At 40.7% G+C, this 21,622-nt stretch overlaps 2 protein-coding genes across 2 annotated transcripts; one reads left to right on the top strand and one right to left on the bottom strand.

Moving 5' to 3' along the window:
• On the bottom strand, nt 1-14,723 carry pla2g6 (phospholipase A2, group VI (cytosolic, calcium-independent)). The gene is made up of 18 exons (XM_053335308.1): nt 14,703-14,723; nt 12,231-12,451; nt 10,818-11,027; nt 10,412-10,592; nt 10,009-10,196; nt 9,031-9,127; nt 8,560-8,742; nt 8,018-8,126; nt 6,289-6,405; nt 5,571-5,661; nt 5,146-5,309; nt 4,915-5,065; nt 3,368-3,504; nt 2,670-2,824; nt 2,504-2,555; nt 2,016-2,131; nt 1,707-1,780; nt 1-1,221 (listed from the first exon to the last, which is right to left on the bottom strand). Exons 2-18 carry the CDS (start codon nt 12,443-12,445, stop codon nt 1,077-1,079), a joined length of 2,385 nt encoding a protein of 794 aa, XP_053191283.1. The 5' UTR covers nt 12,446-12,451; nt 14,703-14,723; the 3' UTR covers nt 1-1,076.
• Nucleotides 14,724-15,959: 1,236 nt separating this feature from the next.
• cbx6a (chromobox homolog 6a) lies at nt 15,960-21,047 on the top strand. The gene is made up of 5 exons (XM_053335367.1): nt 15,960-16,059; nt 17,461-17,504; nt 17,701-17,766; nt 18,389-18,455; nt 19,123-21,047. Exons 1-5 carry the CDS (start codon nt 15,991-15,993, stop codon nt 20,371-20,373), a joined length of 1,497 nt encoding a protein of 498 aa, XP_053191342.1. The 5' UTR covers nt 15,960-15,990; the 3' UTR covers nt 20,374-21,047.
• Nucleotides 21,048-21,622: the final 575 nt, after the last annotated feature.

Raw genomic sequence — 21,622 nt, 5'->3', positions numbered from 1 at the left:
TATTTTATTACCATACCAGTATACACTTCAGTTAATAATCCATATACAAAAAAAAACATAGGAAATAATTTGTTATCTCTAGTTTATGTTGTGCAAGAACCAGTGCAGTATTGTTTCTTTATCCTTCAAGTAAGTTGATAATTCAAGTCTAGAAGTCCAGTTGAAATGAGAACATGTTAAATATTTGTTCATAACATCTTTACGAAAGGTTGTAACAGTCTACAGGGTGCAAGCAAGTTAGCAGTGGGTGTGAGGTTATGATTAAATCAGCATAAATAATCTATAAAAAGGCATGACAATGTGATATAGAGAAGATGAAAGAAAACAGGACAAATTTGGGCCCTAGACACATAAGGCAGAACTGGTTCCTCATCACCATCGTCCAAGCTCGTTCTAGTATATTGCAGATTTTGATGCTACTTCAGGGTCCTTCTGATACGGCCTTAAGGGATATGTCTGTACATTGTGTTTGTGGCTACTTGGGTATGAAAAGAGAGAGAAATGATGCAGGATGTTATAGTTTTATCACAGCTAACCAGAACTGGGTTGTTGTCACGCAACACAATGGGGAGGGGGGGATGACAGTAAACTGACGTGACCACAGTCACAGTGTGTGCTGAGTTCAGTTTGACTTGGTTGAAACCACTTCCTTCTACCTTTAACCTATTTTCACACACTGAAGAAAGGAGAACTCTATACTCTATTTCATTGGTTTATATACAAACACAGTAAACTTAATAAGGTCAGTGATAAGGTCATAAGATGCTACATAACTTTGTCTTTGAGTAGGCGATATACTGTCAGTTGTTACCCTGTGTTAGATTTCAGTCTCTTCAATGTTTCCCACATTTGCTATATGAGACATTTGAGTTTAAATATGAAAGTCATTGAGCACACCAACACAGACATCGTAGTCTTGATTCAAACACATGGCTCACTAATCTCCGTTCCTCGTCCAATCTCTCCTGTCTTTGATTCTCCTTTGCTCTCTTATTCTCTTTATCTTTTGCTTTCACATTCCTTTTTGTTCTTACAGCTACATATTCGTAGCCTGTTCTCATGATTTTCTTGTGCTTTCAGTCGTCGATCAGCACTTTTGCCAGGGACTGGAGGATTTCTCTCTTCTCATAAAGGTACATTTGGGTTTCCCACAGCATGTCCACCAGGATTGCGTCACTCACTTCATCCAACATCACCTCCTGAGACAGCTGGGGGCTCAATCTGCACAAAGGACAATAGAAACAGTACGTTAGAGATAATAAACCAACTATTAATACTATTTATGCCCTCTTGATTAACACAAACAAAAGCAAAGTAGATTGGTATGCATATCAGGCTGTAACAATAGTTGAGCTAAGACTTTGCATGCATGTGTTATACTATCTATAGTGTCTATCTATAGTGTCTATATCTATGTTATAGAGCTGCAGTAATGTCCAGTTTAGGCCAGGCACACAGCTATGCTATGGCTATGTCAGAAACAGCACATCAACATGTACTTCTGCTTTCAAAGGGTTGAAACAACCATATTTGACTGCTCTCCTTGGACTCTCTGTTGACTATCAAACATGTTTGCTTGGACTTACCTAATCATTTGCTCTTTGCAAACCATATATACGTGCTCTTTGTCAGTAAACATGTTAAAACAGAACAGAGATGACAGTAAAATAAAAAGCTGACGTGCAGCAGAGTCATAGTCAGCTGACCTGTGGTAGATGGTGTCGATCATTTCACACCAGGATCTCGCTCTGTCAACTGCACAGCCATCAGAATCTGTACACTGTCCAGTCAGAGAGAGAAGAAATGTCAGAAATAGAGACACTTCCTGTTATGTTATGACTGGTTATCATGGCCAAAATAGAAGGAATATTAAAAGGCTTCACAAAAAGGGGAACAGACAACTCCAGCAGGATGAATTAATGTACAAAAACATATAGTTTCAGTTATGGATGATGAGCATCTAGCATCATTGATATAACCATGGAACAAAGTCAGTTTCCAATCACTGTACTCACACAGTCCACCAGCATCTTGCCCAACTCTTTGGCTCCTACAAAGCTCTTGGCCAGCTCCAGAGGGTTGGAGGGCCGGAAAACATCCACAGAGCTCACTGCGACCTGAGGAGGTTTACCTGGAGACACACAGGAGCACAGATACTGTACAGCTGGAGGAGCAGCAGGCATTTCTAAATGTACTTATTCACAATGAGCTGTGTAAATGTACATTGTCTAGTTCAGTGTTTAGTGGGTAAACCAAGGTACAAACACAGTAGGAGTTAGAGATGTAACTCATACTGCAGCCACCTGTTTTAAAAATGTATGAATTCGGGGCTGTGTAGGCGCCTCGGATGAGCTGCATTCATTACATGGTATATGGTATCTCATGGATATTGCATGATAGAGTTAATTAGGCATCAAATTTCCAATATCTCTGTATAAAGACATTTCTCTGTCATTTTCTTTGTTTACTATTTGCCACTGTAGACACAACGGTCTGAACTTACCAGTACCAAGGGAGACCACCATACCAAGCTTCTTGACCCCCGTCCCCTGGCCCTGAGAGTTAAAAAGAGAGGTGACAGATTATTATTATTTTTTAAATCCATTTTTAAATATGCAACTAACAAGATTAAAAGGAGGACTAGATAAGGAATATGTTACGTTGCCTACCTCTGCTTTTAAGGCTTTGTTGTACTGATGGATTTCTGTAATGGCGTCTAGAGTGGGGTTGTTGGCTAATAGTCCTCCGTCCAGAAAGCGGCCCATTGGTCGGAAGTAGGTGGGGGCAGCACCACTGGAGCGGGCAGCTCGCCACACAAGTTGTTCTGATATAAATGCAGGGATATTAAGGTTTTAAAAAGGCACAGAACTATCAATCTAATAGACTAGTCATTCATTCTGGGTGCAAGATTTAAAAAAATAAGGTGAAATGCCACTGTGTGTAAATAACCCGAGTCTTAAAGAGTAAAGAAGCAAACACATTCATCCATGTTGAAAAGGAAGTGGGGTGGGAAAGTTTTTTACTGCTGTGCTATATAAAGTGTACTCTTGATAACATTTAAACAGGTGATTTTGTGACTGACATTGAGTATCATTGTGAACCTGTTCCTTTGTCTCTCACTCACAAAGACACACCTTCAGCTGTCACCTTCCTACGCTTTTTGGCTGGCTCCTCTGTGTATCCTACTATCAACACATCCTCATTCTCCCATCCTGTAACAACAACATGGCTGGCACTCAAACAACTCAGCACAGACAGACTTCTCAGGCAAAATACTTTCCTTTGTCACCATCTAGTGGTAATGTTAAGGACACACACCACCACCCACCACTCATTAAACATTTGAGCACGAATGCAGGTGTCGTACCTTGTGGGATAGTGAGAGGCTGGAACGTGGCAGTGGTGGCATACGGAGGCACTCTGTGGACGGAGGGAGGGTCATAGTTCCTGAAGATGTGCAGCTCTCCTGGATGTCTGTCAGCCAGAACACTGGTCACCATCACCCTGTACAAGAACAAATGAATGAGTGAAAAGTAGGGCTGTCAGATTTAACGCGTTAATCACGATTAGATTAATGCAATCCATAACGCATTAATTTTTTTTAAAATCGCATTTTAATGTTGCAAGCCTTTTTGTCCCTTCTACTCCCCCGTAGACGGCTCCTCTAGCTGTAGCGCTATGCTTTGAAGTGGCCTCCTGCAGTAAACCTACCGCGCTGATGGAAAGTAAGAGAGCTACTGGATTTTTGAACGGCTCGTTTAACTTTTAAAAACTTCGAGACGGTTCAGTTGACAAGTCAAAAGTAAAATGCAACCTGTGTCAAACGGAGTTTAACTACCACCGGAGTACGTGGAGTTTGAGTTAGCACCTCCACGCTAAACACCCAGGTGCAGCCAAGCGAGCCTCAACTCCACCAAAGTACCATTTTGGAGTGTGGGAGTCGCAGCAGAGCCGTGATTGCTTCCCAGTTAAGACACTGGTAAGAAATGCTTTACATTATGGGCTTAAAACTGCCTTGAAATGTAAAATAACAGGATTTTAAACATGCAATTCGAATTGCGATTAATCATGATTAACTATGGAAATTCTGCGATTAATCTTGATTAAAAAAATGTATTGTTTGACAGCCCTAGTGAAAAGATAACAGAGGAAATGTGACTTCAACATAAAAGGGTGAACTTTAGTCAGATATCTCAGCTTCTGTTCAAACTAAAAGTGTTTGACATACAGATTCTGGACTCTATTGCTAATTTTTAACCAATCAAGCGGCATTGTTCAAGGGACGGAGAGGTTTCTTTCTCTTCATTTTGGTCCAGAATTAAATATCTCAACAACTATCGAACAGATTGGCATGACATGCATCCTGACTCTGGTAATACTCTGACTTTTCCGTCTGTTTTGGCTTTCAGTGAAATGTCTTGACGATTTTTGATTTTTTTACATATTTCTGCCGATTGCTTAGTGAGCACTTAAACCCTAAAATCCTCTTCAGACACATTTTAAGACATAACAATGAGTCTGGTGTGGGTTTTCAGTGAAAAGTTCAATTATCTTTGTAGAAATTCTTAAAATGACATCTAATCTTTCTACCTGACTGAATAATCCAGACTCTATAAGTATGCAAACATTTTTCTGGAATACTGGATACAAGATCTCTGTTCATATCTCCCTGTCACACTTGCGTAAGTTGCATACTGGACAAGAATTAGCTCCCAAACTAGTAGTGATGTCACAAATCATGCTCATGTCAAAACAGAAACTTTTCCGCTTCAGAAGATGAATTTGAAAACAGTTTTCTAGTCTCAAAATCTGCACATACATCGTCCTGTCAAGCGAAGGTAAAAACATTTAAGTGAAGTAACAATGAGAAAAACAAAACACATTTCTGAGACTAAGTTTGACATAAATATTTACCGGGGATATTGGACGTCTGCCATCTTGGTGTTCTCTCCAAATTCTTTCTTCAGGAAATCCTCCAGTGGTGCTGATTCGTAAGGTCGTGAGCCCTTGAACACTTGCTCTTTCATCCTGAAGTACAAGCAGCGAAGGTACTCCATGGACTTTCCTACACATTGAAGAGATGTCATTATTGTTTTGATACTAGGGGATAAAAAAACTATGAAGTGGAAAGAAAAGCACACCTACCATGGACTATAGCGAGGGCCAGGATCCCTCCAGTGCTTGTGCCAGCCACCCAGTCGAAGAGATCTTTGGTGGGTCGACCGGCCTCTCTCTCCAGAGCGATCAACATCTGGATCAGCACCAGGCCTTTTATACCTCCACCATCCAGACACAGCAGTCTTTCCATCCTGCAGAGGAGAGGAGAAATCACATTTTCACAGCAGAACTTTATGTCCTCGAAGACAATAACACAAACAAATAATGTTAAAGTAATGAAAAACCGACAACTTTGTTATTATTATCATCATGACCCTTTTGCGACCTGATATGAAAACTTTAACAGAAAGGCTTCGAAATCATTTTGATGGTTGCTACTCAGCAGAAGTCACATAGTCTTGCTTTCACTATGAAACGACAGATGGGGAACTCTGAATTACAAAGATACTCACTTCCTTTTCCCCAATTTGGGGCCATCCACTTCAGACGTGCTTCTACTCATTGCGGTGACTGCAGCTCCCACGAACATGATGTCCTCAAACCCTGTGACCCAACCACAACAGCTATTGGTGTGGGACAAACACGAGGCAGCAGTAATGACCAAACTCACGTACAATAAATGGAGAAGGAAAGAGGTCACTGGGTTTTCTAAAAGCCAAGAATGTCAAGTAGATATGTTTGCATGCTGCTTTCATGTGCGGAGGATTAATATATGTAATTTTATAAGGAGCTAATAAAAAGATAATTGGGGAATTCCACTATAGATTAAAATACTAATCACTCTCATACTGTCACCTTCCTTATCTCGGATTTCTTAGAAAACATAGATCTTGTTGGGCGAGTTTTAAAATCAAGTTATAATTCAAACTGCTGAAAACACCTGTTAGCACTCTTCAACTTTTAAACTCACAGGAATACTGAAGAACAATAAAACCCTGATCTCACATTCCTTCTTTTTGTTTTCTGGTATTTTAAGGATTAGAGACACTTCTAAAGTTGCACACAAAACTAACCAGCTAACTAAAATATACAGCAAACGTAAAAATGTAATAATGTAGAGTCATAGAAAGTGTAAATTAGCTCAAACAAAGACATACTCTGTAGTGTAGATGAAAGAAACACTGACAGAGTGTAGTAATGATAGGCAGAGGTAGGGACATTGGTTTTTACCTATGCCTGGAGGTTTGGCCTTGTTGGAGATGGGGGGAGGACTGGCAGGGGAGGGGGGGAGGCATCGCTGGACCCCTACACTACACAGCATGTCCAGCAGTATCTTTCTATTTGGACCTTTCATTTCAACAGAAACATAAAAACACACAGGTACATGCACGCAAATGCAGTTAGACATGCACACACGAACACACCACAATAAGCAGAAGAAAAGAGACGGAGGGTGATAGATAGAGACAGAGAGAGAAAGCAAGAATGTAAGCAAGCTGTTAGCAAATATCATGCATTTTCATAATCAATAAATGACAGCAAAGTCCATTTACCACCATTTCTGCTTCAGAGCATCAAGTGTTTCATACACAATTCTCTACATGTGAAAACAACAAATATGCTCATATAATTAATCTTGTTTCAATATGCAGATAAATCCAAAAGAAACAATGCACAGATCTCTAAAATCACTGAAATGTTGAATTATTTTGCCCTTTTCACAGTAATAAATGTTGCGGTAGACATTAATCGTTGTCAAAGAGGTTGAAATGAATTTTTAAAAAGGCGTATTAAGTCAGACATGATTGTCAATTTCTAGGAAGTGTAACAATTAATGTGATGTCTGGCACAGTCCCAAAGGCCAAACACACTAAAGAGTAAACAGATTGTGAATCACACGGATGTGATCTTCTCATGTTACAAACTAGAGAGTCAACAAGCAGCTCAACAGAGTCCTGAGTTTCTACATCTATAATAGCAGGCCTTCAGTTTCTGCTTTGAATCATTTAAAAATCACAAATGGATTAGAAAACACTCAACAGTCATGTCATATATACTACATCTGTCATGCTGTTCTTGAGTGAGCAAAAACCAGAAGTGTGTACTGAAGACCTGATAAAATACCTTTATCATGTTTTTAGCTTTTGTAACTTAAATGTTTTGAAAATGCTGCCCTCTGCTGTTGAGTTGGTATAATGTGAGCAGGTGGAAAAGTTTTAACTCCACAAAATCCCATAAAGATCAGAGAGTGACTTCTGAAATCACTGAGTAGCTGGAAATGATCAAATCAAAGCTTTTTACTGTAGAAATGTCCAAACTTCTCCATAAAGGTTCATGTAGCTGCAGGTTTTCATTCCAACCAAGCAGCAGCCCACCAGGATTGACTCATTTAATCCATTGATCTCAGTCTTCAGACAGCTGATTGATTGAATCATGTGCTCTTGATTGGTTGGAACAAAAACCTGCACACCCCCGGCCCTTTATGGAATAGTTTGGACTGAGCCTGATCTACAGCATCTACAGTATAGTTGCGTGATGCACCTTTAAAATAAAACGTTACAAGCGGTGCAACCAAGCCACATCTGGACAGATACAAAACAATTAATTAGTAAAAACAATGATGAGTGGAAAAACTGGACTTTAAAGACGAGACAGTAAAGATTGTTTAAAGTTTGTCATTTTATCACAACAATCATTTTCATGCATCAGCTTCAACATCTACATTGAAATCCATGCTATTAAATGAGACTACGTGTTAGCATGTTATAATCTGATCAAACAGGCTTGTTAGCTCACATTAAGGTTTATATAGATCAAAGCATTTCACTCTCCATATAACAATTCTTACTCTACTCCCTACTTTCCTAATTCTACCTATGTATACCTCCTTTCTGCAGCAGCTGTCTTCTTTTTATAAAACAGTCTTAATCTCTCTTTCCATCCCTCCTGCCTCTCTTACCTTTGCTGGTGCGTGCAGCAATCAGTCCGGGCGTTTCTCCTAAGTCGTTGTGGATCTCCACGTCAGCTCCAAACACAATCAGAGCTTTGATCAACTCCATGTGGTCCATCTAATTAATGAGCACAGCATCAAACAAATGCAGCATTGCTATTATTATTAAGTAACATTTAGCTTTGGAAACTTTAATATTTCATCATGTGTGATGTTTAAGTCACTTAAATATGATGTAATTTATGGTAACTTGCAACAGTGAGAACTTTTTTCCTGTTTTTCCAGTTGAGAACAAGCTGAATTGTGCACTTACATATAAAAAAAAAAATTTGCTTATCTCAAGTGAGAAAGATGGATAAAATCTTCTAGTTTAAACATGCTGCACATTACAGAAAAGCAGATATGCAAAGTTTGTCCTTGTGGTGCAAACTGATTTCATTGTTCTTTGGGATTTTAGGGATCAAACTCCTCTAATCTGACTTGTAACTATGTTGCAACGTCTTACATCAACATTTCTCTTCCATTTTCAATATCAGTAGCAGCACATTCACCTTCATAGCGAGGTGCAGAGCTGTGTTTCCGTCCTGTCCCTTCAGGTTGGCATTGGCTCCGTGTGTGAGTAACACCATGGCTGCCTCAAAGCGGCCCTTCTTGGTCAGAATGTGAAGAGCGCTCTCTCCGGTCTTACTGAGGTAGTTCACTGTGCAGCCGTGCTCCAGCAGCATACGGCACATCTGGCACGGAGACAGGAAGACTTAATTAAGTGGTCGGAACAACAGGATTTCCTCTGTTACCTCTTCCAAAAGCATAACTCAAAGAGGTGGGGGGACTTTCTGGCTGCAAGCTGTGCCAAACACTTGTACAGGATGAAATTAGTTTGGTAAATGTTCAAACTCGAGCTTGTTTTTCACACAGACTATGAAGGTCATATATCATTACTGTCTTATCAAAGTTTGAACACTTTTATTTCAGTTCATTTTAGTGCCAGACTTCTGTTTCATAAAACCCATGATGGTCCTCACCTCTGCAGTTTTGGCCCAGTGGAGAGGCGTTCCTCCATACAAAGAGTCCTGAGCGTGGAGTTGGCCCAGGTCTGCTTTGAGGATCTCTTCCACACACCTGATAGACACAAAAAGAGACGAGTCACATGTACGATTAACAAACTAAAGACTCTGTGCTATCAGAGTTTAAAACATGAGCTGATGACCACCATTCAGTATCTAAAACAAACTGCACAGAATCCACTGTTGTTATGGCATGTTTGTGGAAAAAAACATTTAATAACCTCTATAGATTTGATGTAGTGATTCTAAGATGTAGTTTTGCTGCTCTTATACCAGAGTCAGTAATCACTAGTCCTGTATTCACATGTTAAAAAGACCAGGTCAGAACCTCGTATAGTATGCCTGGTTACCATCAGACATCACAACAGTTTTTAAGTTATTAGTTTTTTATATAAGTTTATTTATTTGTTCAGCACTTTTCATTCAGTAACTGTAACTAAAAGGTGCTTTACACATAAGAAAAACATTAAAAATACTTAAAATACACTGCACCAGATTTTGGGTGCAGACTATATGGTGCTGTTGCAAGAAAGCTATTTTTATATATTTTATACGTTATATCCCTTATACTGTACACAACCCAAAAAGAAGTTTTAATGCATTAAATATCAAGTTAATCATTAATGATCCGTGTGTTTCATATGTGTAAAGTTTAGGGCTGGCCTCACTGCTGCAGTCCAGTGAAAAAAAAAGAAAGAAAAAAAAAGTACAAGCATTCATCTATCATAATGGTAGAAGAGCAGCAGGGTAACCAGGGAAACGGTGACTTCAAAACCAGGTGTTTTGAAGTGTTGTTGAGTCCTCCCAGTTCCTGTTATTCTGCTCTAAGCTGTATCTGGTATCTGAAAGCATACATTCTGAATAATAGAATAATAAGCTAATGCACCACAGAGTGCAGGAGAGGTGCTCATCACCCTCATCCGTCCATCAGCTCACCCCTTCTCGCTGTACTTCATGGCTGCGTGGATGGCGTAGCCGCTGCCGCCAATGATGTCACACTTGGCCCCGCCGCCCAACAGAGCTTTTACGGCCTCCACTCGGCCCAAGCGGCAGGACACGTGGAGAGGCGTCTCCCCGTTGTTGTTCAGCTCGTTCACGCCTGAGCACAACCGTGAGCAAAGAACCTGGATGAGGAGAGGACGGATGGAGTGATGGACGTCAACACAGGAGAGGAAAATCATGTTAATGTTCAGTTTTAAGTTTCTTTGACCTGAAAAAGCACTTATCACTCTTGACTTTAAGAACATTGAAACACATTAATAAGAGAGACTGATCCATCATTTCTCTCCTCACCTGATTTCATGATAAGAAGCGACAGAGTTTTAATCTTTTCACAGACCTGGATGATGGCGGGAGAATCTTGCTTGGCGGCGCTGTGCATGGGCGTCTCTCCGTTGCGGTCCCTGATGTCGGTGCGAGCTTGGCTTTCCTCCAACAGCTCCTTCACACATGCCGAGTCGCTGCGCTCACACGCCAGGTGCAGCGGCGTCTGACCTGATGCGTCCCGAGCATTGATCTGACTAGAGGCAGAAAGAAGACGAGGGTGATTTGATTTGTGGACAAAAACCAGAGTGGTGTCAATGAATAATTACAGAAAAGTTTTGCTGATCACGTCTTCTCAAACACGAGGAATTCGATTATTTAAAAAAATACAGATTAATTGAAAATGAATTAATTATCATAGCTGCAGTCCTTGTCAGATCCACCAAAACTAAATCCGACTGATTCACCACATCCGGTCTCACCTCTGGACATAGTTATGTTTGAGACACTCCCGCAAGCCTGTATCCACGGCGATGTGGGCCGAGCTCCAGTCCGGATGGTTGCGGATGCAGTCCACGATTGGCTGGGTGTTCTCGGCCTTCAACGGCAGCGTCTCGTAGAAGGGTCGAAGCTTGAGGGCATACTGTGGGAACCAGTTCATGGCATCCTCCTCTGACGCCACCTGAAACAGCCTGAATCACACAAAGCAACAAGCTCAACGTTACATTTCACAAGAACCTAAAGAGGAAATATGAACTGCTTACACTGATACAAATGATGTGTGATAACTGCAGTGGAAAAGAAAGTGAGATTCCTGGTAGAGTACTAAACCCAAAAATCCATTGAGCATGTTCCAAACAATATGAAATCTCAAGTTTCCAAGTCAAGGAGGACAAAATACTTACATTTCACTTGTTTATTTGGCTCAGATCAGAGTGTTTCAGAGCGCTCTGAAGAAGGCTCTGAGCCAAAACACATAAACAGGCTTCTATTGTGATGTGAGCCAAAAAAGTGAAATGTTAGTATTTTGTCCTCCTTGACTGGAGAATTTGAGATGTGCTACCTTTTCATATTTTTTGGGACATGTAAGATAAATGAGGTTTGAGGTTATTATAGGTTTGGGTATTCTTCAACTATTTTCTATGAGGAGAAATCGTTCCAAAGGGCTCGGAGTCTGAGTGCTTTCAAATTAGATTTCCTGTTGATGTGTGTTGTGGCTCGTGGTTTCAAAGGGCTCCTTTATTTATTTATCGAAATCAAATTACATTATATGAATATAGGGTGCACTGTATATAGAGGAGATCCCCTCCTGTTGTCTGTTTTGGTTCTCACTGCTACTGAACCTTTATATCCTTCACACAGAAAACACAAATATTCACAGATGCTGTAATATTGAAGCATTTAATATAAGGCTCCATTTTTTTAAAGTAGCTTTGACAGATGTTTGCAAGCTTTTAGATTAGATTAGATTAGATTTCTTTATTTGTACCCGCAGGTAAACTATCACCTTTGACCTACTAGATGTCATTATAGTATGCAGCAAAAACCTTTATCTTCTGGACCTATGATGTTATCTTTGCTGTTATCAGGATATAGTCAAGCTCCATTCTTACATGTAATCCATTATCTCATAACTGATAACAGATTCAACCTTTACTTTCAGCTCAGGCCACCTTGCTTACGTCTGCCTTTCAGATCTATGGATCAATCATTCAAGATAAACTTCAGTTAAGCTGCTTTGTTGGAGGATTGTGTAGGTAAACACCACGTCTTCTTAAAAACCTACAAGTGCTTTCAGAAGACATTTGCAAATCCAAATCTGGATCTGAGCCTCATTACACCACAAATGACACATTCAACACTCTACATTCCCCCTCGATGGGATCTATACTGACCTCAGAGCCAGATTGGGCGTCTCGGGACACATAAGCAGACAGTCCCATGACTGGTACTGGCTGTTTTTGTACAGAACAATACGTCCCTCATCTTTCAGCAGGACTTTTCCTCCTCCGCCATAGTCGGTCAGCGGCACATCTCTGACTCGGTACGGGTTGGTGAAGAGGGTTGAAACAGAGGACACTGTGTCCAAGAGCCGACCCAAGAACTGCATTGTTACCTGAGATGAAGACGAGAGAGTTTAAAGGAGGATGAAACCATTTAGTTAATAGTATCTGTGATCTCTGATGGATAAATGATGAAGTGTTACTCTCTTTCCTTCTCTCCCTCTCTTCTTTCTCTCTCAAGCACTTTTCATTCAGTAGCTGTAACTCAAGGTGCTGTACCTTAGCATACTCAAGGTGCTGTACTCATTAGAAAAACATTAAAAAGACTTAAAATGCATTGCAGCAGCTTTTGGGTGCAGATTATATGGTGCTGTTGTAAGAAAGGTTGAGTTCAGATTTAAACTACTTTGTATTATTTTTGTTTAAAATATTATTTTACTTTACCCATAACACAAAAAATAGCTTAATGCAGAAAATATTAAGTTAATCATTAATTGTTAGTGTAAATGACCCAAAGAGTAGAGTGTAAATCTGTGTTATTGGCTCACATTTTTCTGACTGTGAACAAGGAAGTGCTTTATTTAAAAAAAGACAATAGATGAATGTAACATGTAGAAACTGACAGTAAGCTGCAGTGGTGAAGACGCATATATATATCTCTCTCTTTCTCCTGCTCTTTTTGAACAGGCGGTATTTGGATAACGGTTACTTTCTTACCTGAAAAAATAGTACAACTTCCCACACATTTTTACCAATGAATTTTTAAAACTATTCCATAATATTTTACCCCATTTCTATGACTTAATTCAAGTAGTTTAACAAAGGTTCCTCCCCCAGAACATTATTAACAGAGTGGATGTCATTTCCTGTATTTTGATGCCTTTAGGTGTTTTGACCCTTTGATCTCACTAAGCATTTTAATAATTACATCCAGAGGAAGCGTTTGACCCCAGATCACATATTAGAAGATATCAAAAAGCTAAAAGAACAGAAATTGATGATCAGTAGATTCAAATTAAATGAATCTACTGATTTTTGACATGGTAAAAGTGGGAGGCTTCAAGTTCATGCAGCCTGTCTTATATCCATTATCTTTGACATCAGATTGGGTCATCCTTAATTCAAAAGTTTTCCAAAACATTCCCCTAATTCCAAACCATTTCCATTTTTTTCTAATTTCATAACTTTTCCAGGTATTTCATGACTGTGGGAACCCTGTAAGTTACACACATATCTCTTTCTCTTTCTTTCTCCCACTCTTTTTAAACAGGCGATATTTGGATAAACTGATCACATACTAGGAATATAAACGGTTTTATTAAAAGGTAGTAAAACTTCCCACACAGTTTACCAATGAATTTTCAAAACTTTTCCATAATATTTTACCCCATTTCCATGACTTAATTAACATAGTTTAACAAAGGTTCCTCCGCCAGAACATTTTTAACAGAATATATATTATTTCATGTATTCTGGAGCCTTTAAACAGGCGTTTTGACACTTTGACACTTTGACCTCAGTAAATATGTATTTCATGAGCGTGGGAACCCTGTAAAGCGACAGTCTTGCAGCTAAAATTAAAACAGCTTCATCAGAGTGCTGTCTCGCTTTAAAATAAAGAGTACAGTCTAAACCTGCTTGATGTGAAAACTGTATTGAGATGATTTTTGTTAAGCACTATCAAAGTAAAGACTGATTGATTAATTGATTGAATAAATGGCAGCATATGCAGAAATGTTGAGCTGTGTCCTCTTTGGCAGCTATGTTTGGTTTACAGCAACCTGACTATTGTCAACAATAATGAATGATTCATTGTATCTCTAGGCCAGGATATAAGCTGTCAGGGGTAGCAACAGGTAAAGCTAGTATCTCATATATTACTATTATAGTTATCATTATTAAAGGTTGCACCTGCTATACTGTAATGTCTAATTTGTGGTTTTAACCGGAACATCTGTGAAATTCAACACAGTTAAATATCAAAAACAACAGAGCTAATACATCCATTATTACAAGCTTGACTTCCACAATGAGTTCATGTTAGCTGTCAACTCCCCACTTCCTGTTTCACTTCACAGGACCCCCTTTCTCTCTTTCTCTCTGTCTCTCTGTCTCTCTTACACACACCGTGACAAATGAGGCCCTCCTTTAGATAAATTATGAACAAATGGCTCCATTCATGCTGCTCACGAGTTTCTAGTTGTCCTGAATCAATTTGACATGATACCGACGTCAAAGTAGCCAAAACATCTATTTAATTCCTCTGTTTTTTTAATATGCAACACATCCTGAGTGTGTATAATTCATGAGTCTACCTGTGACGTGAAGCTAATCGTATTAGGTGTATGAAAAGAGCCTGCTCACCTGCTCACTGTCCTCTGAGCTCCACACTGACTTCTGACGGCTACATCAACAACCAGCACACTGCAACCAACCTTGCTGCAAAGCATGACCGACGGGACTCTGAGCCAATCACAGCGCAGAGAAGAGCGCGTACGATGGTTAAAATGGGCGGGGCCTAATAAAGAGAAAGTATTGGTTGAAATTGATGGGAGTGGAAAGTCCCAGCTGTCAGAAAATGACCTTTGACATATCAATTTAGGAGAAACGCAACTTCAGATGACTATTGATTGATTGATTGATTGATTTTATTTATAGATTATCAGAAACAGATACAAAGGAATCCATGGAATAACATAAAAAAGTAAAAACACTTATTTCCAACATAGTCCCAACATGTTAGAAATGAATGATTATCGATATATTTAATAATTACACAAAAATCTGATACCAATAAATATATATACATACATATATAGATATATAGAGATACATGGCCTATAGATATATAGAGACAGACAGATAGATAGACAGATAGATAGATAGATAGATAGATAGATAGATAGATAGATAGATAGATAGATAGATAGATAGATAGATAGATATAGAAATATATAGATATAATTATAGATATAAATATTGATAGATAGATCTATCTATCCAACCGACCATCCCATGGATCGATCATCAATCTGTCTATCCAACCATCTCGTCTATCTATGATATTATTATTATTATTTAAATCCAGACAATAATTCAATACATTAAAATTAAAAAAATAACTTTTTGGATAACATTTCAGTGTTTTGTGTTTTTGTTTTTATTCATTTATTTATTTATTTATTCATTTATTTATTTATACTCCTGTTCCTGGACAGAGGGGGAGTTTGATATTACAACTTTATTTCTCACACCTGTCACCTGCAGATTTTCTAAATAATCTCATCTCATCTCATCATCCCTTAATTTGATGAGTCTGCATGTTTTGTTTTTTTTTGGGGGGGGGGGGGGGGGGAGTCTGCATGGCGCCTCCTGTCATCATCACCAGACGAGCAGCGCGCGGGGTCTTTGCATCCTCGTGAGTGTCTCTCCAGCGTTGCCAGGACGACCAAAGGGGCTGACCCCGGCCACGTGACAGATAGGACTGCATTGGCTGTGTATGTGTGTGTATGTGTGTGTGTCTCTCCCTCTCTCTCTCTCTCTCTCACACACACACTCAGTTTTGGCTGTAGTCGGCCCCAGCAGACAGAGGAGCGGGTCGTCTGGAGCGACTCACACCGAGACAGGTCGCTTTTAGTCCGGGCTTTGGAAGATGGAGCTCTCGGCGGTGGGAGATCGTGTTTTCGCCGCGGAATCCATACTGAAGCGCCGTGTCCGCAAGGTGAGCCACAGCACAGCCCGCGTGTTTTTTTTTTTTTTGTTTGTTTTTTTGTGACTACATGCAGATGTTGGTCAGCACAGTTTTGCACGGCACGGCTCAGCTTTGCACGACTCAGCTTTGCACGGCTCAGCTCCAGTCCATAGGCTCGGTGCCCTCTCCTTCCTTGCGCCTATGCAATGCTATAATGGAGGCCTTGTTGGCTTTTGGCGGATGCCTTTTACTTTGCTAGCCAGGAGCTAAACAAGCTAACTAGCGAGGCTATCAGTCATGGCTCGTGTGTTGAGGCGTTAGCAGGGCAATAAAAAAACAGCGACACAAAGACGAGGCTTGGCTGCAGAGGAACAAGGCAAGCCCCGCCGATGGGATGAGAGCAGCGCGATGAAATGGAGGGGCCTGATTTCCCCCCCTGCCAATGCCTGCTAATGGTAGCTAAAGCTATACGGCCACACATTGCATTTTACCTCTATACTATATAGCTTGTGGTGGATGTGTATGCAACACTCACATGAAAAAAAAAAAAAAAAAGGTGCTGAGACTTTTTGCTTTCCTCTGCAAGATTAAGATAGATGGCCCTCAAAACATTTGTCCTTGCAGCTCATCTGCTGCTGGTGAGGCAGGAGTCTCATCAGCTTTTGGTAAATAAGGAACTTCTGCTAGTTTCTTAGTGTTTAATCAGACCACAGTTGCATTAAAGCAGACCCTTGTAAACAATAGTAGGGTGTCCTGCTTTTATAGGTTGTTTTTTTTAAAGTGGCTGCTCCACACACAGTCGACACACAGGCCTGCAGTGACTTCTGAACTGCTCTGCTTGAGATATGCATGTTTAGTCTATTAAGTTGCACAAAAGCAGCCATACCATATTAGGTTTAAGATTTAGCTCCTCACACAGATGCTGTTCAGATTGACTCATCCCCCTTTTTTTATAAAAAAAAAAAAAAAATGCAGATAATATGTACGCCATGTGACTTTTACCATGCAGTTTAACATATTGTTTTTCCATGCCAAAAAAAAAAGTTAGAGAAGATTTATACACACTTAATGAGAGAAGTGATGCTTTCCAAATTCCCAACCTCCAAACAAGCAGCCTTATTTATTCACTTAACTTAAATATCTGATGTCTGAATTCAAGCATGCAAATGAATAAATGTGCAGCGCTGCATGAGAAGTGTGCAGGATTTAGTTTATGTGCTTTGTGTAAAAGACACAAAACCCAAATTACTCCAAATTGTTGATTGATGTCAGACTTAAGTCTTAACGGGAAAAAGCAATGCTGCTGCAAATGCCTTCCAGATTTTAGGGATTTTTTTTTTTTTACAAATCTCTTGTACCAGCTTTTCATATATGAGCTGTTTTTGATAATCCACCATCTGCCCCCCCCCCCCCCCTTTTTGTTTTTTGCAGGCAAGAATTGAATACCTAGTAAAATGGAAAGGATGGGCGATGAAGTAAGTGCTGCAATTTAAAGATGCTTTTTTTTTGTTCAAATAATGCAACCTTCAGTCTCTCTTCAGCCATTTTTTAATATCTTTGCATTAAACTGCAACTCTGGATGAAGTCTCTAGTGTAGTGTTAAAATGTTCCCTCTGCTGTTCCTCTGCTGTTCTTCTTCTTCTTTTTCTTGGTCCCTTCTTCTTGTTTTAGGCACAGCACTTGGGAGCCAGAGGAGAATATTTTGGACGACAGGCTGATACTTGGCTTCGAGCAAAAGTGAGTACAGTAAAAAAAAGTATGCTGTACAACATTGTAAATCCTTCTAAACTCCCAGTATGCTACAGTTTGTACTTCTTAATCTTTTTTATTATTATTTTTATTACATATCCTTTTATTTAATTTAACTCTGACCTTTTATTATTATGAAGTGCTCCCTTCTGCTTTTACACGCCTCAGTTAGTGTCAGTCCACTCCTCCTCTTCTTCTCCAAGTCTCCGTCTGATTGTAAAAAAAAAAAAAAAAAAGAAGAAGAAGAAGAAGAAGAAAAAACATCTCAGCTGAAGTCCTTTTCAAGTCTGCTGCCAAAGCCACTTGAAAGTCGTAGTAAACTTAAATGGACAGGAAACTAAAACAGACAAACCTAAAATGATACATCAAAAGGGGGAACGGACACGTGAGGACTACGGATCTGGCTCTGTTCAAACGTGGCTCGGAGCGATTTCTTGGTGCCTCTGCTCTACTTTCACACACCCACAGCTTTCATCGCTGTCTTCTCCTTTTGATTTGTGTCATTTGCTGCCATTTCTCTTTTTTTTTTTTACTACTACTTTCTCCTCTCTTTGTCTGTTCATATACTTTAACTGTCATATTTCCTTTTTTTTATTTTTTTATTTTTTAGGGAACGGGATCGGGAATTACATGGGCCGAAGAAACGGGGGCCAAAACCTAAAAACTTTGTCATGAAGGTACAGTTTTTAAAGCTTGTGTAATAATAATTGTTTAATAATTGTTTAAATTCTCCTTGAATATAAACCACAAATTCTGTAGTTGCAATTACATTATAATTGCAGTTATAATTTTATCGATTTTAATCTTAGCCCCAAGGCTCCTCCGAGGTTGTAGCTTGTTTTCAGCAAAGTGGAAAATTCTGTTTGTGGTTTCTACTGTTAAAGCAAGAACAAGGTCAACCCATTTAAAGCAGGTTTTTCTTGCCTGTTTGAAGTTTATTTTAATTCTTTTACCCACAACGCTCACCTCTCTCCTTCAGCACTGCTGGGAACACACCAGCATATAACATGAAAAGAAGTCGGCGTCATGGGATGCATTAATGCTGTGCCACTTCCTTTCTCACACTGCTGTTTTCATTTTTACAAGTCAGCAGGGAGCGGGAAAAAGTGCAGGCGGACAGGTGTTACATGTTACTTGGGTGTCTAGAAACAGTTCATCCATGTTAAGTCTAGTTTTAACGACACCTAGACATGTTGTGAGCTTCACATTAGCAAAAGCAGGCTGGTATCAGAAATGTGTTTCAATGTGGAATCTGTTTTTTTTTTTTCTTAATCGTTAAAAAATTTGGTTATTGTTGCATTTTCTGGTTTTCAACATTTTTTTATTCTTTGCCTTCTTTCTCAGGCTCGTGGGCGTAAAGGAGAAGCAAGAAGCCGAGCCTCCAAGTCCCATCAGACCACATCACGCTCCTCTTCGTCCACTCCCAGCCGAGCGACTCCTTCCTCTTCTGCTACACCTCATCACTTAGGGTCTTCGTCCTCTTCCTCAACTGTAGCACCCTCTCCAAAACTCAATTCTCTAGCCGCCACCCATAAGCTGAAGAAAGACATTCACCGTTGCCACCGGATGTCCAGGCGCCCTCTGCCCCGCTCAGATCCCTTGGCGTCCACCTTCTCCAACCCCGGAGGCCTTCCCTCCCGCCTGCACGTCTCCCCCTTCTCCGAGACCGTCCGCATCCTTAACCGCAGAGTCAAACCCCGGGAAGTCAAGAGGGGTCGGATCATCCTCAATCTAAAGGTCATCGATAAGCAGGGTCGTGGTGGAGCGGCCGCAGGCGGTAGGAATATTACAGCAGGACGCCAAAGCATCCCTTCCCGCAATCGTATTATCGGGAAGAAGGGAGAGGCCCCCTATAGACCTTTTCAGCCTCCTCTGAAGATGCTGGGGTTCCCGATGTACGGGAAGCCGTTTGGCCTGCAGTGTGGAGGTCCTGTGCCTTTTCAATCCCACCCAAGTTCATGCTCAGGTGCCGTGAACACCCACTCCACCTCCTCCCAGTACAAGTCACCTCCCTCCCCTTCCAGCTCCAGTGGCTCTGAAGGAAAGTCTCGCACCACCGCCACAGCTGCACGGTCTGCCAGAGGAGCCTCGGCTTCCAGCGAGGGTCCCAAATCCAGTAAACCTCACTCAGAGACCCAGAAGGGCCAGAGTGCCAAGCCATCTGCTCCCGCCCCGTCCCCGGATGTAGCGTCAGCATCTCCCTTCCTCCCTTCCTCACCCTCCTCTTCCCTGGAAGATGACGAGGATGAGGGCACGACGGACCGATCTGCAACCCAAGGGGGAGCGAGGAAAACTCGTAGGCCCAAACGCCAGCTTCCCGCCACCCTCCCCTCAGTCACCCCCAGCGACCAGAGCTCTACCCCCGCCGATCCCAAAAGGGTGCCCGCCGAGGGGGACCCCGACTGGCACCCTGAAATGGCACCCAGCTGCAAGGATGTGGTGGTCACTGACGTCACCACCAACCTCGTCACCGTGACCATAAAAGAGTTCCCCTCCCCGGCTTCGTGCCCATCCTCACCCTCTGCTAGCCCCGAAAACGCCTCCTCCCCTCCCCCAAGCACCACCTCCGATGACCCTGCCCCAACCAAGCCATAGGAGATCAGATGCTGCCATCGATGATAGGAAAAAAAAAAAAAAAAAGAATATCAAACCAGTGTTGCCACTTCAGCCCCCTCCTACCTTTTCTGTAAAGGTGTGTCCATACTTGTGTAACGATGAATATAATGTAATGTAACTTAACACCGCCCAGCCATTGAATAGTAAAAAAAAGAGCATATTTTTTTTAAAAGAAGTGTATAAATTCGAAAAAGGGGCAGCTAATAAGCCCTTCTTGTCACTTAAATTGCCATATTTTGTCCACTTGCACAGCACTGACTCTTTCAAGCAGACTTGGACGGAAATTGTGTTTGTTTTCCTTTCACATGCTTCAAACATGCGGAGTTTAGCTCGTTTTGTTTGCGATAAAAAATTTGTCCAAAAAGTGGAAGGCTCGCCCATCTGCTGTGTTGGGGTGAGATTTTAATCAAGCACACTTGCTGCATGTGAAATAAACAAATGCTATTTTGATCAAGCCCTGCTGCGAAGGCTGTCAGGCCAATTTTCTGCCCCTTAGTTTCATTGGAAGTCCAGCCTGTTAATAAACGTGATGTGTTTTTTTGCACTTAACACAGTTGGACGCTCATATATTGCATCAATACAGCGAGGTAAATGCAATGCACTTGACTGCATCTAAAAAAAACAACCTTATTCTATGTCGTTCATCAATTTTTCAAGGCCTTTTTTTTCCTCTCTCTCTCTCTCTCTTGCTCTCTTGAACGCACATGCATATATATACAATATGAGTAAGTATTTATATGCACGCACAACCTTAAAAGCTGCAAAATAATATACAAACACAATAGATTTTTAAGTTATTGCTGTCCTTGCCATCTTTCCTTGCTCGCCTTGTTTTTTCTCTCACAAACCCACCACTTTCCTCAGCTCCGCAACGTCCACCAAGACTCTAAACTGGGCCTGCAGTTAGTCGTGAAGTTTTCTCTTTATACCACATTTGCTGTGTTATAACTTCTCCACTTGTTTAAGTGTAGACGGTCCATGGACTGACACACAAGCTACGAACTTAACTAAAGCCACCAATTGAATGCAGTTTGCTATATATCCACTTGGCACCTGTTTAAATAATGTGATACACGCATCCAGACAGTCTAAGCTTGTAAAAATCTATATTATCTGGTAGTTTTGACTGTTAACTTTCCATTTTGGCAGGAAGAGCAGATGATTTTACAACCTTTTTGCTCCTTTGGATGTTGTTCTTAAGCTAACAGTGCTTTATTATCATGTTCTA

The sequence above is a fragment of the Scomber japonicus genome, chromosome 2 (genome assembly GCF_027409825.1).
Source record: "Scomber japonicus isolate fScoJap1 chromosome 2, fScoJap1.pri, whole genome shotgun sequence".
Classification (NCBI taxonomy): domain Eukaryota; kingdom Metazoa; phylum Chordata; class Actinopteri; order Scombriformes; family Scombridae; genus Scomber; species Scomber japonicus.
Note: the sequence above shows the minus strand (reverse complement) of the source record. Positions and strands in the feature narration are given on the sequence as shown.

Excerpts from the sequence above, each read along its gene's own strand:
- cbx6a (XM_053335367.1), top strand. The coding sequence starts at position 15,991 with ATGGAGCTCTCGGCGGTGGGAGATCGTGTTTTCGCCGCGGAATCCATA. Across the intron at positions 16,060-17,460 it reads TGAAGCGCCGTGTCCGCAAG|GCAAGAATTGAATACCTAGT; the intron begins GTGAGCCACAGC and ends TGTTTTTTGCAG. Across the intron at positions 17,767-18,388 it reads ATACTTGGCTTCGAGCAAAA|GGAACGGGATCGGGAATTAC; the intron begins GTGAGTACAGTA and ends TTTATTTTTTAG.
- pla2g6 (XM_053335308.1), bottom strand. The coding sequence starts at position 12,445 with ATGCAGTTCTTGGGTCGGCTCTTGGACACAGTGTCCTCTGTTTCAACC. Across the intron at positions 9,128-10,008 it reads ATGAAGTACAGCGAGAAGGG|GTGTGTGGAAGAGATCCTCA; the intron begins GTGAGCTGATGG and ends TGTGTCTATCAG. Across the intron at positions 1,781-2,015 it reads GCAAGATGCTGGTGGACTGT|TGTACAGATTCTGATGGCTG; the intron begins GTGAGTACAGTG and ends CTGACTGGACAG.